The sequence below is a fragment of the Barbus barbus genome (genome assembly GCF_936440315.1).
Source record: "Barbus barbus genome assembly, chromosome: 5".
NCBI lineage: Eukaryota > Metazoa > Chordata > Actinopteri > Cypriniformes > Cyprinidae > Barbus > Barbus barbus.
The window spans coordinates 38,150,205-38,165,356 of NC_136733.1; the positions used below are offsets into that span (position 1 = coordinate 38,150,205).

Here is a 15,152-nt window from a genome sequence, read left to right on the forward strand (position 1 = left end):
ACGATTTAGTCCCAGCCTCAGAGACAGAGCAGTGGATTTATTGATTTATTTAGTGTATGCTGCTGCCACACAGGTCTAAAATAATCAAGCGATTTATTTCCCAGCTGTTTACCTTCACAGACATAACTGACTGTTTTTGTAACTCGTGTGTGTTTAAACTCGTGTGTGAATGAACTTAGGTGTCCGTCTGCGCTCAGAAAACCGTATATCAGATGTTTGAACTCATATGGTTTAAAATGCATGATTTCAGCGCGATAAGCATGATAATCAGAACCAAAACAGATGTTTTTAGCAAGTACGAGTTGAAATGGCGCAGCTCTGTTCTGGAAAGGGGGTGGGAGCAGCAGCTCATTTGGATTGAAAGAAACAGGCACGAAAATCAGAGTGTTTCTGCTTCCACTCAAAATAGGCATTTTCAAAACTTCACAGACACATTCTGGGGACACCAAAGACTTATATTACATATTGTAAAACAGGGCATAATATGTCTCCTTTAAGATAACAGCTGAGGTAGAATCTATGTTATCAGCCTGAGCGAGTCATCAGGCAATTCTCACCTTTGCACCAGTTGCACGATGCTTTGAGTGTTCATGAAGAAAACCTCTCGGTCAGCTTTCCTCTGAAGTGTAGCAGCATGGCTGTCAAGTATGTTTGCTATCTGGAAACAGTTTTTGCCCCCACAACTTCAATCATGCACAGTATCTTTGCAAAGAGAATCTATCAAGTAATATAAATTGGTATCAACTAAATTTGACTCTTTGTAACACTGTCTAGAGATATGAGCACTGTTCCAGATATGTATATTAATTTCATCACTCACCCTTTGGCCGGGGAACTGACAGAGCACAGAGGTAATGTTACTGGCGTACTGTGCCATGACCTTTCGAATGGCCTTCTCCACAGTAGCTGGTATACGCCCTGCCACGCTGGTCATAATCTCCTGCAGTTCAAGAAGAGGTAAAGATGGATCCCGAAGTGTCCTCATCAGCGTGTCGAGCCACTTTTTCAGCTGTAACGGCATATCGATAGTTAACAGACCAAACTGCACACTGTTCTCTTGCTACTTTGAGTCAGCTCAGTGGATTAATGTTCTGACTTTTTGACTGAAGTATGGCTCCGGTAGACAGTATCCATCCATAATTTTCACCAGGTTCTCCAGAACACTGTGGAACACTTGGTGAAGCCTCTCCCCTACAACAGGTAAAGGCTCCTGGGATGGTAATGGCTCTGTATTCGGCTTTACCTGATGGGAGTAGACAGATAATTAATACTCCTCATCACAGATGGCAGTACGTCTATAAATGACACTGGTAAAAAGCAAAAACTGTGGCCCCAAAAATTATTTGGACTCTCAAACATGCATGAATTACGTTCAAAAATGCATGAGTGCATTAGATATCGGACCAAATTATGCTACATCTTTTAACAGAGCTGACTTCACTTTTCTTTTAACCAGCTGATTTCAAGATTTATTTTGCAAATGTAAGTTCCTCACAGGAATAGTTGATCACATTAATTATGAACACGATACACTAACATCTTACAACCAAAAGGTGTCACAATACTCTTAATTTTGAACAGTACATCATTTATATTATATTGCTCGAAAAGTGTGCTTGGGCTGTTTTTCTTTACAATAATTCCTACATTTTCTTATATACAGCAATCTACATATTATCGCTCTTTTGTTGGTTTGATTGCTTCTATTGTCCTAATTTGTAAGTCGCTATGGATAAAAGTGTCTGCTAAATGACTAAATCTAAATGCAAACAGTACTAAACGGTAAGTGGATTTGATCATGTGCTTTATCTTGTGAGGAGAAATTATAGACGAATCACCGGATGAATACAGCTGGGGTCATCCAGGTCCATTCGGGCCACTACACACCCAGGCTCTAATACTGTCCCTGGTCTTTTTAAAAAGTGAATGCAACCTGAATGCTGGACATGCAGGGTCATCACCATCTTCATGACCTGTAAAAAGATGGCAAAAGCAAACAACCACTCTAATAAGCAATTTAAAACATCTGTCAGTGCCACAAAAGGTCATATACAGTATAAGAAAAAGTGCATTCTGTAAAGAGAAACTGCTACCTAGAAATGTAAAATGCTTTGCTTCATCTTTACCTCAATTTCAGCATAAGGCTGGGTAGCCAGAACATGAGAACCATCAGCGATTACATATTGCAGCAGCTTGCCAGCAGAGGGCGACCTGAGCACCGTAGGGTCTCGCTCTTTCTCAAACACACACGTTTTGTTGCCCACTGTGATGCGGTAGCTACACATCATATGACAAAAGACCAAATAAACATCAGCTGGTACATATGAAAGTACACTGTGGTATAGTGCACAAAACCTTTCTTCTCTGACCTGTCAATCTCCTCTTTCATGTAGGTTGTGTTGCTGCTGCCACCATAGGAAAGTAGCAGACCGCCATCACTGAGTCTATGGACATCAACTTCAATATCTGAGGCATTCATTACGATAACATATGTTGTGGGAGACTGGCGAGCCACCTGTACCACAAACACACACATTCACATTTGTTAGTCATGAATCAAAAGATGATCAAAGTTTTTTTTATGTTACCTGTAGGCAGAATTTGACTCCATCATGGATCAGATCAACATTGACTGTGTTGACGAGACTAGCAGCAGGCAACACCTGACCCCTGAAACATCCAGAAATACATTCAAACACAGAATGCTGTAACATTATAGTGGTTCCTTTGGGTTTTTAATGCCTTAGAGTGCCTGAGTAATGGAAATACCTCTCCAGTGAATGCAGGAAGTCAGACATGCTCTCTCTAAAACTTGCATCAGCGACTTGTAGAGCACCGCATACTACACCTAACATGGTGTCTGGTCTCTCCACCTAAAAGAAACATACAATAAAACCAATGTCACTTTACTTTAAATGGCTTCAAAGTTTATTTTGCATGAGAGGAAAATAGATTTGGGACAGTTCTCTTCCCAGGTTTGGGTCTTACCTGCACTTTCTCTGCAATAAGGTGATCCAGCCAGCCAGTATCGATGTCGTTGTTCCTAAAACTCTCCGTCTCTAGTAGCTTGACGAGATACTCCACTGTGGTCCTGAAATCTCCTCTGATTGACAGCTCCTTCATGGCTACCACCATGTTTCTGCAGGCCATAGGAACAAAGACTTTATTAAAGCCTTCAAGTCCAAAAGCCAAAAGTCTTTAAAGCATTAAAGACTTCATTCTATTGCTAGTCTCCAGGAACTCACGAGATGGCCTCTTCTCGGTTCTCGCCCCAGGAGAAACAATGTCCAAACTGAGAGTCTGCAAACTCGTGTAGGCCTCCGGTTGCTCCTACACTGAAGTAACCCCACACATTCTTACTGCTGCGGAAGTTCAGCTCCTGAACTGTGCCTGAGCTTGGTTTAAAGCCCTTGTGAGGACAAAAATGACAAATAAATGAATCAGGCAATAAACTGCTAAAGTAGCCTTCAAAGACTATAATAATAAGCTTTTAAAATGCAGAAAAGATACTGTATTTAAGCAGGAGTAACTAAAATGATACTAGTGAATTCATTTAGACAAGCAATCTTTTTGCATTATTAGACAATTTTGGAAGATACTTGCAATACAAAGACAGAAAGAAAGTCTCTTAAGCTCATGGATGCATTTATTTGGTCAAAAACAGTAATACAGTGAAATATCACAATTTAAAATAACTTTATATATTTTGAATGCAATTTATTCCTGCGATGGCTAAACTGATTTTTTTTCAGCAGCTGAAATTTAATATGCTGATTTTGCTGCTTAAAAAATATTTCTGTAACACTTTACTTACATATAATGAATTAAAAAAGGGTATTATAATTATTCATAATGTGTTGTAATGCATTATATCTTGTCGTAAATAATTAAATCCGAATTTAAAATGCATAGTGTAACAATGAATTGAAAAGTGTTATAATGTATTTACTGTGGTAAACATTCATGAGATTGTACAATGCATTATAAGGCGCATTACAAGGCATAATTAATGCATTAAAACTACTTTTATAGTGCATTATACATAAAAGCTTAAATTAAAGTGTTACCAATATTTCTTATTATCAATGTCAAAACCTGCTCACTTCATCTGGGTTCTCACTGGTGATGCGTGCAGCTATGACATGTCCGCGTGGACAGGGGATGCATTCTGGAGATTCAAAGTTAATAGGTGTGTCTCCCCACGGAGCTTCACCAAACAGGACACGAATATCCTTAATTCTGTAAAGAGGGATCCCCATTGCTATCTACAGAGAGAAGGAACCAGGAGATTATGATCAGCATTTAAGAATTAACAACAAAAAATTAGGGAAAAAAAGAGTCCTTTCTGTTACTTTGCAGTGAGAATCTCAATCTTCACTATACTACTTACCTGTAGCTGTGCAGCAGGAAGGTTAACGTCAGCAATCATCTCAGTGCAGGGGTGTTCCACCTGAAGCCGTGGATTCAACTCCAGGAAGTAGAAGCATCCATCCTCAGTGAACAAATACTCCACTGTTCCAGCACTTACATAGCCCACCATTTTAGCCAGACGCACTGCATACTGACACACAGAGCAGAAAATAAATATATCAACACCATTGTGGAAGTTCCCAAAACCAAAGGCTGAGAAATAATTAAATGCACAAAAAATATCATGAACCTGATCTAAATAGAGCACCTTGGTATGCATCGCTCCGTGTTGTGCATGTCAAATAAAATCAGTCAATCAATCAAATCAATATAATTTTTTGTATCAGAATGTATCTGCAAGTATACGTTTGTGTACAAATTTGAAGGCTGTCTTTGGATCATTGATGAAATTATGCAACTGAGCATTACTTTACAGAGAAGCTACAAACTAGGAGCTTCATTCTGTCTTAAGAACAAATTGTGCACCCAAATAAAATACAGAGTTAGTTACAAACGAGCTACTAGCCTATGGTGTGAACTTTACAGCTCAAATTTAGAGTTTACATGGCCAGAAAATATTTATAGATTTGTGCCTCACCCTCTCCATTTGCTCAAAAGTGGTGGTGGAGACAATGGTAGCAGGAGCTTCTTCTATGATCTTCTGGTGGCGGCGCTGAATGGAACAATCTCTGCCGAACAGAGAGATAGCGTTACCGTACTGGTCGGCCAGGATCTGCACCTCCAGGTGGCGTGCATGTTCGGCTAGCTGCATGATGAAAATAGGTGAACCTGGCACCTCAGCCTGCACCTGTATTGAAGAACAAACACACAGTGACACTGTAATGAAACCGAACCTATAACTACACAAAATAATGAAGTAACATTACATCAAAGCACAGTGTACCTGTCTGAAAAAACTGGGAAAGTCTTCGGAACTGTCCACTTTTCTGATGCCTTTCCCTCCACCTCCCTCTGATGCTTTTATTACCACAGGGTAGCCAATCTTTTCTGCACTCTAACCACAAGAAAACACAAAATTAGTAGCAAACAAATCAAAACTGTTAACACTGATGTCACAGTCTGAATTCTGTAACCGATTTTGAAGTAAAAACTTACCGCTAGACCCTCGTCCACATCTTTAACACAGCCCTGCACATAAAGTTCAGGTGGAACACTGATCACACAGCCATGCCTTTCTTCTTCTTCTGCCCATTCAACCCTTAGACCTGAAAAAAGACAAGGAAAGAGGGATGAAGACATCACAATGAGAGCTCTATTAACAGCTCATGTCATGAACGAACGGGATCTCTCACCAATTCCACTCCAGGGCAGGGTAGGGATTTCTGCGCTCTGAGCAACGATGGAAGATGCCACCTTGTCTCCTAATGCCCACATGGCTTTACTGGAAGGTCCTGAAAAAGACAATCCCATCAACACCCTTTGTCCTCAACTAGCAAGCCTAAACTGTCTAAACAGGTCTTAGATAATGAGATGAAATACCTAGGAAAGATATCCCCGATTTATGAAGAAGCTCTGGTAGTTTGGGGTTCTCAGAAGCATGACCCCATCCAGCCCAAACCGCCTTATAAAAAGACAAGACCATCATTAAAAATGATGGAAAATACACATCTGAGACAGATATTGGACAGGCTGTACCTGCACTGGAATCCTTTTGGCTATATCCACAATCATCTCAACATTGGCATAGTTGTTGTTATTTGGGCCGCCGGGGACTGGCACATAGTGATCAGCCATTTTAATGTATTCTGGAGAGAAAAAAAAAACAGTGTGAAATTTAGACATAATTTCTAAAATAAACCAAAACCGGAAATTAATGATGATTTATGAAATAAAATATAAGATCAAATCAAATAATAAAAAATAAAAAACAAAACAAATTATACATTTAAATAAAAAAAATTGAAATTAAAAAGTGAAATTAAATAATAATAAAATATGCATATACAAATAAAATTCTTGATTGTTAACCTGCATTGGCTTTCAAGTCTTCAGGTGTGACCATCACCACAAAGCGAATGATTCTCTCATTACGGAACATTTCATAGGACCAGCGTCGAATTGAACGCATGCATTTAACTGCAGCAATGCCATTATTAGCAATCAGCACCTAAAATGAGAGAGATATATTAAACCCTTTTTTTTACAGTTGCAAATGAAGTAAAACAACATACACATAAAGGCATGACTCTAACCTTGTCTATAATGCAGTTTCCTCCGAAGCGAGTGACAAACTCAGCTGGGGAGGCAACAGTGAAATCTCTGTGCACGTCCATCTTCCTGTGTTCTTTGCCCTTTTTCAGCAGATGGGAGCCTGACATGCTAGGCCTACAGGCAAAAAAACATAATTTTAATTATTTATACATGTACAATACATTTCAAAAAGGAAGCTGGTTAAGGCTTCAATAACGCATAATGTAAAGTCTACATGAATGGGAATGTTACGCGTGCAACTTGCTGTAACAAAAGTTTTATGTAAGCCTTCATGAGAAACATCAACAAAGCAGCATTTTAGCCAATATAAGCATATTAAATATTTCAAAAACAAACATACGAGGGAAGAATCCATTAAATCAGCATGACTTCTTGAAGTCAACTTGATCCGTCCGTGTGAAAAAATGTTTCCTCTACTGATCTGTCCTCTGTACTCTCCACCTCTGTCAAAGTGTGCTATAATATAAATGCTCACACTAGCAAATCAGCCAATCACAGCTTAATGTGTTATCATAAATGCTAGAGACAGTACTTACTAACGCTTAACTTAACCCTGAACTGTCCAACGAGTTTACATTTTAAGTTGCAGACTCGTGTCTTTATGCAGTTGTGAATGTAATGCAATTAATGTACAGTAAAAGGCGGAATGGAGAAGACAAATAAGGGACATGCAGCTTACAATACTGTTAAATATAATGCCAAGGTCACAGCTTAAACCTGTGGATCACCTGCAGGATCACACTTCATTTTCTGCAGTCATCAGTGGAAACAACACTCTGAGATGCTGACTATTTTAAATGTGCCACTTGAAAAAACATCACCCATTACTTAAGGCAAAGCATGTTACTTTTGTTACACTGACTCGCACCATTCCATTCTATTCTATTAACACAATATCAATATCAACAATGTTTATTGGACAATATAATAAATATTAAAATTCTATATTATTAAATAAATGAAAAAATAAAATAAATCATTTCAATTATTTTAAATCGTTTGAAATTTAGGCATCAAAACATGCATCCATAAAAATGGATATTCATTTGCTGAAAAGATAACATTTAACAGTGTTATTAAATTATTGCTGTTTTTAAAGTTTAACTTTAAGAGAGTGTTAAATGATGGCAAAAGCAATCTAAATATAAAAATAGGGGATTTGGGCATGAACAAATAATTTTTCAATACAGACATATACCGAATTAAAAAAATAAATGAATAAATAAGATCCAGTATTGGCTGATGCAAAAAATGTTACCTATGTAATGCATATCCCTAGCAGCATGCAATCTAATGCACTCCAAAACATATTTTCTTAAAAACTGCTATTACTATTTTTTGTAATTGTCTCATTTTGTGCAGAGAGATTTTTTTTTTTAACACGATTATGATTTTGACGATTATGCTACATTCTAAGACTTCATGTGTTCGTGATTTCAATTATCCAGCGTTTTAAGTGCCCACAAACAATGAGCAGCTGCATTTATTTTTTTCTGTTATCTGAAAACTGCATGCAGCGTCAGGGAACCTTACAAACATTGCCATTATCCAGATCTCTTTTGTTCTCTGCTCTTTGAGCTTACACAAGTATTTGAGCTCCGAGAGACATTATCAGTTTATATTACGTAACACTTCATGCACAGTTTGAACAGTCTAGATTCTGCTGTGCATTTCAGTGAAATCCTGCAAAGTTCTGCATTCCAAAACTCTATTCCAACACTACGGTGCAGTTAAGAGAAACTCACAAGCTGCTGTGTTTTGCTACACTGCTAACAACTACAGAAACCACACCCCCTTTTTTTTACTTCCAGTGTACTACTCTTGCCAAGAACAAACTGTACACTTACAAATGGGAGCTTCCACAATGTGCATGTTTGGTCTGGTACCAACCTCTTGAGGCACTGAAACCAGTTGAGTGCTTGCCCTTCTTCTCTGTCCATGGCGAAGTATCATATGATAATGCATGAGAAGAAAAACAACATCTAACATGTTTTATGTTTCCTCCCTTTTCCTCTTTGCGCCCTCTCATGTCCCCTCCCACAAGTCAGTGAGGACCTCACTTCACCACCACGTTTAAGAAAAACAGCTAAGAGCCTGGTAAGGATGTTCATTGCTTTTGGATTCTCTGCAGACAAATAAATGCAATTCCTTGCAAAATGCCTCTTAAACTACACATTTCTGAAGGTTTATTACCTATAATCTGTGCAAAATAAAATAGAAAAAAATTGCAAATCTAGCAATGTTAAAAGCATGCTTGAGAAAAGAGTTTTTAATTGTTGATTGCAGTTTGCCAAAGTGCTAAACAGAGTAACAGGTGATTGTTCACGGATCCGTCTCAACAAATGTCACCACAAGAAAAGATCTGTGTAGACAAATGACACCAAAAGAATGACCTTACCTTTCGGCCTGTAAACTTTAACTTCCATTACGGGAAACACTAAATGCGTGTGTCCTGCTCTGGATTATCAACCTCTGTCCATTGGTTCTGAGTGAGTCCACCCAATTGAGCCTATGTCAAGTAGGTGACTTGTTGAAGAGGACAACAACGTTCCACAGATTACACACGATGAGCCAGAGACCACATCAAAACATCTTGTCCCAATACACCCCTAAATATATATATAGGATATTTTGTCTCTTTTTTTTTTTTTTTTACGCTGAAATGCAATGAGAATGTCTCTGAAAGTCAACATTAGAGCATTGCTTCCATTAATAGTACAGAAATGTGAGGCATGTCACTTTAACAGGTGACAAGCATGAGCAAGTCATGTGATCACTGAGAAAGGCCATATGGCTGTATTTCTGGCCCATAACTCTGTCCTGTTTGACATTGGACTCTTTCATGTGGTGCACAGCGTCCTCGGCGATTGCAAGGACACATTTATTAATACTTAGGTCACTTTTTTTCAAAATTATTCACACGGCGAGCACAACAGCGGGCTAAATTGTGAATCATTTATCATTGCTTTGGCACAAAATGCATTCATTGACAGCATCTGTCAAATTAAATTAATTCTTTTATCACTTTGACACTAACACCACCAAAACATTATGTACTATACAAGCCAATTTGTACATTTACATACTGTTTTCAAAACTGTCCAAAACTGTTGTTTTCAAAGTCGTGGCCTAATGGTTAGAGAGTCGGACTCGTAATCCAAAGGTTGCAGGTTCGAGTCTCGGGCCGGCAGTGATTGTAGGTGGGGGGAGTGAATGTCCAGCGCTCTCTCCACCCTCAATACCACGACTGAGGTGCCCTTGAGCAAGGCACCGAACCCCCAACTGCTCCCCGGGCGCCGCAGCATAAATGGCTGCCCACTGCTCCGGGTGTGTGTTCACGGTGTGTGTGTGTGTGTTCACTGCTGTGTGTGTGTGTGTGCACGTTGGATGGGTTAAATGCAGAGCACAAATTCCGAGTATGGGTCACCATACTTGGCAGTATGTCACTTCACTTCGACTGTTAAACTTAAGTTCAAACTGTAGAGAGTATCATTCTTGTTTTGTAAAGAAATTTTACAAAAGAAAACATTGTATAATGCTACCTGCTGTTAGTGTTTTTAGGTTGTTGTGTTATGAGTGATAAAGTGTGTTTGCTTGGTGAAAACCTTTGCTAGTGTTATGTGTGACATGATTTGAGACATTAATGAAGTGTTTTGGTAGTTTTAGTGCATTTTGAATGTGAAATTAACTGCTGGGTAAAGTTGAAAGATGGTTAGGAGAACTGTGTGACTTTAGTATTATTGAGAAATGTGTCCTAGTGATTGTATAAAAAACCTTTTCTAAAAAGTAAAAAGGGAAGAGCAAATCTCAAGACTAGATAGCATAACTGACCTAGTCTATTGGTCTATTTATGAGTTCATGACAAATAAAAGATAAAAAAAAAAAAAAAAAAAAAGTTCAAATATACTGCAAGTGGTTGGCATTCATTTAAATTTTTGCACTCTTAGTTTATTTAAATAATTCTGCATTGTGACAAATATTCCATAACATGATAAATGTATAATTTAATATTATAATGCCTCAATTAATATTATAACACTTATGATAAAAACTAGATATGATAAAATCAGGTTTAACTTCATAATAATTTCAATAGATTTCAAGAAAATATCCTTACCTTTACAAAAATATCAACCTTTGTCTTTCATTGCACAGCTTTAAAACCTTAAAGGTGGGGTAAGCGATTTCTGGAAGCCAATGTTGATATTTGAAATCACCAAAACAAACACGCCCCTACCCCAAAAGGGTCTTGCCCCTATTTTTATAGCTCCACCCCAAAGTTCTGTGAAACAAAGCAAAACCAATAGGTCTACACCAGACGTGTAACACACCGATGTTCGGACGCGAGCGGCGCAACAAAATACTATAGAAGTTATTATAATCAGTGATGCTGTCTACACTGGATGCTGATGCGCGACAAATCCCAGAAAGAAAACTGCTGCCGCGATCAATTTATGACGTGCTGACACAAATTTCGAATGATTTTCAATGGTCGCTTTGTCGCGTCCAGTGTAGACAGACTTTAGCTGTTTCGGCGCGTCCGGTGTAGACACGGTGTTACTCACCTATCGAGAAGAAACAAAGCAACCTTGGCGTCCAATCGCAGGCCTTCCGCTCCTTGAGTTCTCTCCAGCGCTGGAAAGCTGATCCGATATTTAGACGGGTCCTACTTCTTGCCTTATCGTTCCGCAGGCGTTTTCCTCTTGTTTTTTTATCCGCCGTCTCTATCTTTCTGTCGCTCGGCTCAGCTGTTCACTGAACGCTCTCTCCTCTGCATCATGAGTAGACACGCCCCTTACTGCTGATTGGCTACACGTTTGTTTTGGTACTCGGCCCCGACTCAGTTTTCTAAAGTGTTTTTGAAAAATTAAATACCCCACCTTTAATGTCATGTCAAGAGCACATTTGCAGCTCATGCACACACAATTAACATTAAAACATCTCTAAGGATACTCACTTCAAACAGGATGATGGGTTCGGGGGTGGCGCCACTTCTGACGACGTGGTAGGTAGTGTGTTAGGTGTCTCTGTGCTTTTGGGCTGAGGTTTGGTGGCCTGGCCCATAACCAAAGTCTCATCATCAGAGGAATTATCCTCAGAAGCTCCCAGAATAAACTTCATTCTCTCTTTAGCCTGAACACTGAAACCGAATTTGGGCCTATCTGACTCACTGGTTTCCATGGGAAAAGTGCTGGAAACAGCTGCTTCTGTGCTTTTTGAGTGGTCAGTGGGATCACTAGTAGTTGATTGAGGAATTTCCTCATTTCCTGTTGTAGTGCTTGCTGATTTTGTGTCTATTGGAGGAGAGTGTTCCCCTGAACAGTCTGTGGTGGGTGTTTGTGATGGCATCTCTCTCACCCTGTGGACATCGATGATGCATTCAAATGAGCTATATAAGTAAAAGCTGACAGCGGTTGCATATATACAAATTTAAAGGCTACACATATGCCTTCTTGTAGGATGAGATAATGGTTCCTTTTATTTTTGTCCCGAGTTTTGTAAGTGTTCAACTGTAAAAATCATGCCACAATTAAGTTATCAAAAGTGTGCACAACACTAGATGGCATCAGTGTGCAATATTATGATGCAACCAAAACAGTGCAAAATGTGCTATTCTCTGATATTAAAGTCTGTAGGGTGAATCATTCATGCATTCATTATACTGAATTTCTAAATAAGATATATATCTCATATATAGTATATTCTCATGGCCATGCAAAATTTGAATTCATAGAGGAACTGAAGATATTTTATAAGTGTAAGGAAACAAAATTCAGAGCTAACTAAAAAGAAATGATTACAAATCATCCTCTTTAACTGAAACAAAGCTGAAATAAAATAATATACAATTATTAGATTAAAAATATACTCTTAAATGAACAAGAATATTTCCCTGGAAAATTTTAGGTTAAAGTAATAAAATGACTAAAACTGAAATAAAAATAAAGTTAAAAGAAAGTATTAAAAAACAAAACCTAATAAGCATATAACAAAATTACTATGCAAAATTAATGAAAACTGAAAATATTAAAATTTTAATAAAATTGCTAAATACTATAATAGTATATAAGTGCACACAGCAACCGTTTCAAACACTCTGAAATACTACATGCCTGCTACACACGATCAGAAAGGTAAACAGAATCGCAAGCATTAATAAAAAAATTTAATTAAATAAAAAAAAAGCCCACAGTTAATAAACTTCTCAACGAAATAAGAAATAAAATATTAGAAAAAGCATTTAAGTTTTAGAAAACCGATGGGATTCTCAAGAAGAGTTGAGCTCAGCCAAACCTTTGAGGGAAGCAGTCAGTCAGTGTCCAGATCTTCTCTGGTAATGAATGTGTACACATAGTACTCAATGCTGTTCTCTTTACCGCTGGCCAGCAGACAGCCACATCAGTGCCATTTAACGGAGTGGACCCTCTGTGAGTGCATGTGTGGGATCTAGGGGAAAGTTCAGCCTTGATGGTAAGACATAAGGGGGAGGGAAGGGCTCACAAACAACCTATGAATATAGTAACAACAGCATCAAAGGTCAGAACACGTGTGATGTGTAACCAGACACAAACATCACACCAATCTGAAGTAGGACACAAGCAAAGGAACCTAAACATACTCTTTAAACCTAAATTCAAGGACATAGGAGATTTCTCTTCCAGTAAAACTGAATAAAATATACTCAGTATTTCTGCAAAAAACTATTTGAATACATGTACATTTTAATAGGTTTGATTATGACGACTGACATCCTGGTGCTGTCAAACACTTCTCGTTACAAATCCGATTCATAAATATTTCTATAACGATGGATTTTTATGAATATTAACGTTAAATCATGCTGTCGTTGCATTGCAGCCTTCCCAGAGAGGCTTAGGCTTATCAATATTAATTATGCCATGCTGTTTTTGCTTTGCATCTTTCCTCAACTTTCTTACTACGACAAAGGATATTCATAAGAAATTATGAATATTAATTTAAAATGTTACTATGCCTACCAGGCGAACGTCACCCAACCTATTTAAATATTCATAAGTTTGAGCCTCTCAGGCTTTGCAGGTCAATATAAACAACAAAATGGGAGGATATCTCAAACCGACAAAACTTAATCTTAAAAATGTCACTTTTTGGGTTTCTCCTGCATATGTGTTTGTTTTATTCTGAATAACTTATGGTTCTTTGAAAGTTTGTTTTGTCCATGTTGCTGCCTTCAGGACCGTCTTCCTGAATTTATTTATTAATTTTACATGGGTCACTATAAAACACAGGGTCAGTACCCTTGTTTAAATAATTCATCTAAAATATATTTCTCCTGGTAAAGTTTTGTAAATTTTTTTTTTAAAAATAAATAAATTCTCCTTGTAAATTTTTTTATAACACAACCATAATCCTGGCCTGTTTTAAGTTGAAAAAGAAAAAGAAAAAAGTGCCAAGGTTATGTATAGCCTGAAGCGCCTAATTGGGGAAAAAAAAAAAAAAAAAGCCAAATTTTATAATTTGCTTCAAAACAATTTATGAACTAACAGCGGACATACACTATATTGCCAAAAGTATTGGATCACCCCCTTCTAATGAACAGGTTTGACTACTTTAGTCATTTCCATGAGTACAAATCTTAATGTTTAAGCATATAAAGATATTCTAGGGAATTTTTAATTTTATTGCAACAGTTTGGAAAAGACCCTTTTCTATTCTAACATGACAGTGCCTCTGTGTATAAGTAAGGCAAGGTTCAAAAAGAAATGATTGATTCAGTCAGTGTAGAAGCAGAAAGCAAAGTCCTGATCCCAGCTGAACACCTCTTTAAACGCAGACCTTGAGCCGAAAACTCATCACCAAACACCAATGACTTGTATATGGGTGCAGTCATTTTAGACACTTTCAAAACTGTTGCAACAGAGATGGAAATACATTTTTTAAATATATGAATTATGCTTCCATCTTTGTTGCCACAGTTTTGGAAGTGACTTATTCTGTTCTAAAGAAGGGGGTGTCCCAATACTTTTGTCCATATAGTGTATGTACAAATCATTGGTGCTTGGTGATGAGTTTTCGGCTCAAGGTCTGCATTTAAAGTCACACCAGAGGTGTTCAGCTGGGATCAGGACTTAGAATCATGTCTTTTTGAACCTTGCCTTACTTATACACAGAGGCACTGTCATGTTAAAATAGAAAAGGGTCCTGTCCAAACTGTTGCAATAAAATGAAAAACACACAATTCCCTACAATATCATTATATGCTTAAACATTAAGATTTGTACTCATGGAAATTACTAAAGTAGTCAAACCTGTTCATTAGAAGGGGGTGTCCCAATACATTTGGCAATATAGTGTATATTCATCAATGAAATACCAGTGTTACTGTCTTGTGATTCAAGTGCTACCTGGGTTTCGAAAAAGGCAAACAATCATTAAAACAATTGAGCAAACATGATAATCATTAAAAATGTCACTCTCATTAAAACAGCACTTATCATAAACACATAAATTTGAAAAAAAGACAAGAGGCA

The 15,152-nt window shown here is 37.8% G+C and overlaps 1 protein-coding gene across 6 annotated transcripts in view; it reads right to left on the reverse strand.

The window, feature by feature from the left end:
• LOC306869626 (acetyl-CoA carboxylase 2-like) overlaps positions 1 to 13,067 on the reverse strand; it is a 31,753-nt gene extending 18,686 nt beyond the window's left edge. For 3 of the 6 annotated variants that reach the window (XM_079416440.1, XM_079416439.1, XM_079416438.1), the window contains exons 1-22: positions 12,937 to 13,067; positions 11,600 to 12,001; positions 6,624 to 6,756; positions 6,400 to 6,538; positions 6,067 to 6,176; positions 5,911 to 5,992; positions 5,724 to 5,822; positions 5,527 to 5,636; positions 5,315 to 5,425; positions 5,009 to 5,218; positions 4,391 to 4,561; positions 4,104 to 4,265; positions 3,246 to 3,409; positions 2,989 to 3,139; positions 2,770 to 2,873; positions 2,589 to 2,670; positions 2,370 to 2,515; positions 2,127 to 2,277; positions 1,839 to 1,973; positions 1,097 to 1,243; positions 821 to 1,009; positions 558 to 658 (exon numbers count right to left, since the gene is read on the reverse strand). In XM_079416440.1, the coding sequence (XP_079272566.1) occupies positions 558 to 658; positions 821 to 1,009; positions 1,097 to 1,243; positions 1,839 to 1,973; positions 2,127 to 2,277; positions 2,370 to 2,515; positions 2,589 to 2,670; positions 2,770 to 2,873; positions 2,989 to 3,139; positions 3,246 to 3,409; positions 4,104 to 4,265; positions 4,391 to 4,561; positions 5,009 to 5,218; positions 5,315 to 5,425; positions 5,527 to 5,636; positions 5,724 to 5,822; positions 5,911 to 5,992; positions 6,067 to 6,176; positions 6,400 to 6,538; positions 6,624 to 6,756; positions 11,600 to 12,001; positions 12,937 to 12,995 (3,158 nt within the window). In that variant the 5' untranslated portion in view covers positions 12,996 to 13,067. Of the gene's footprint in view, positions 1 to 557; positions 659 to 820; positions 1,010 to 1,096; positions 1,244 to 1,838; positions 1,974 to 2,126; positions 2,278 to 2,369; positions 2,516 to 2,588; positions 2,671 to 2,769; positions 2,874 to 2,988; positions 3,140 to 3,245; positions 3,410 to 4,103; positions 4,266 to 4,390; positions 4,562 to 5,008; positions 5,219 to 5,314; positions 5,426 to 5,526; positions 5,637 to 5,723; positions 5,823 to 5,910; positions 5,993 to 6,066; positions 6,177 to 6,399; positions 6,539 to 6,623; positions 6,757 to 8,532; positions 8,643 to 9,040; positions 9,120 to 11,207; positions 11,337 to 11,599; positions 12,002 to 12,936 lie in introns of those variants that run through there. The other 3 variants (XM_079416443.1, XM_079416442.1, XM_079416441.1) reach the window with 3 other exon arrangements.
• Between the last annotated feature and the right edge of the window lie 2,085 nt (positions 13,068 to 15,152).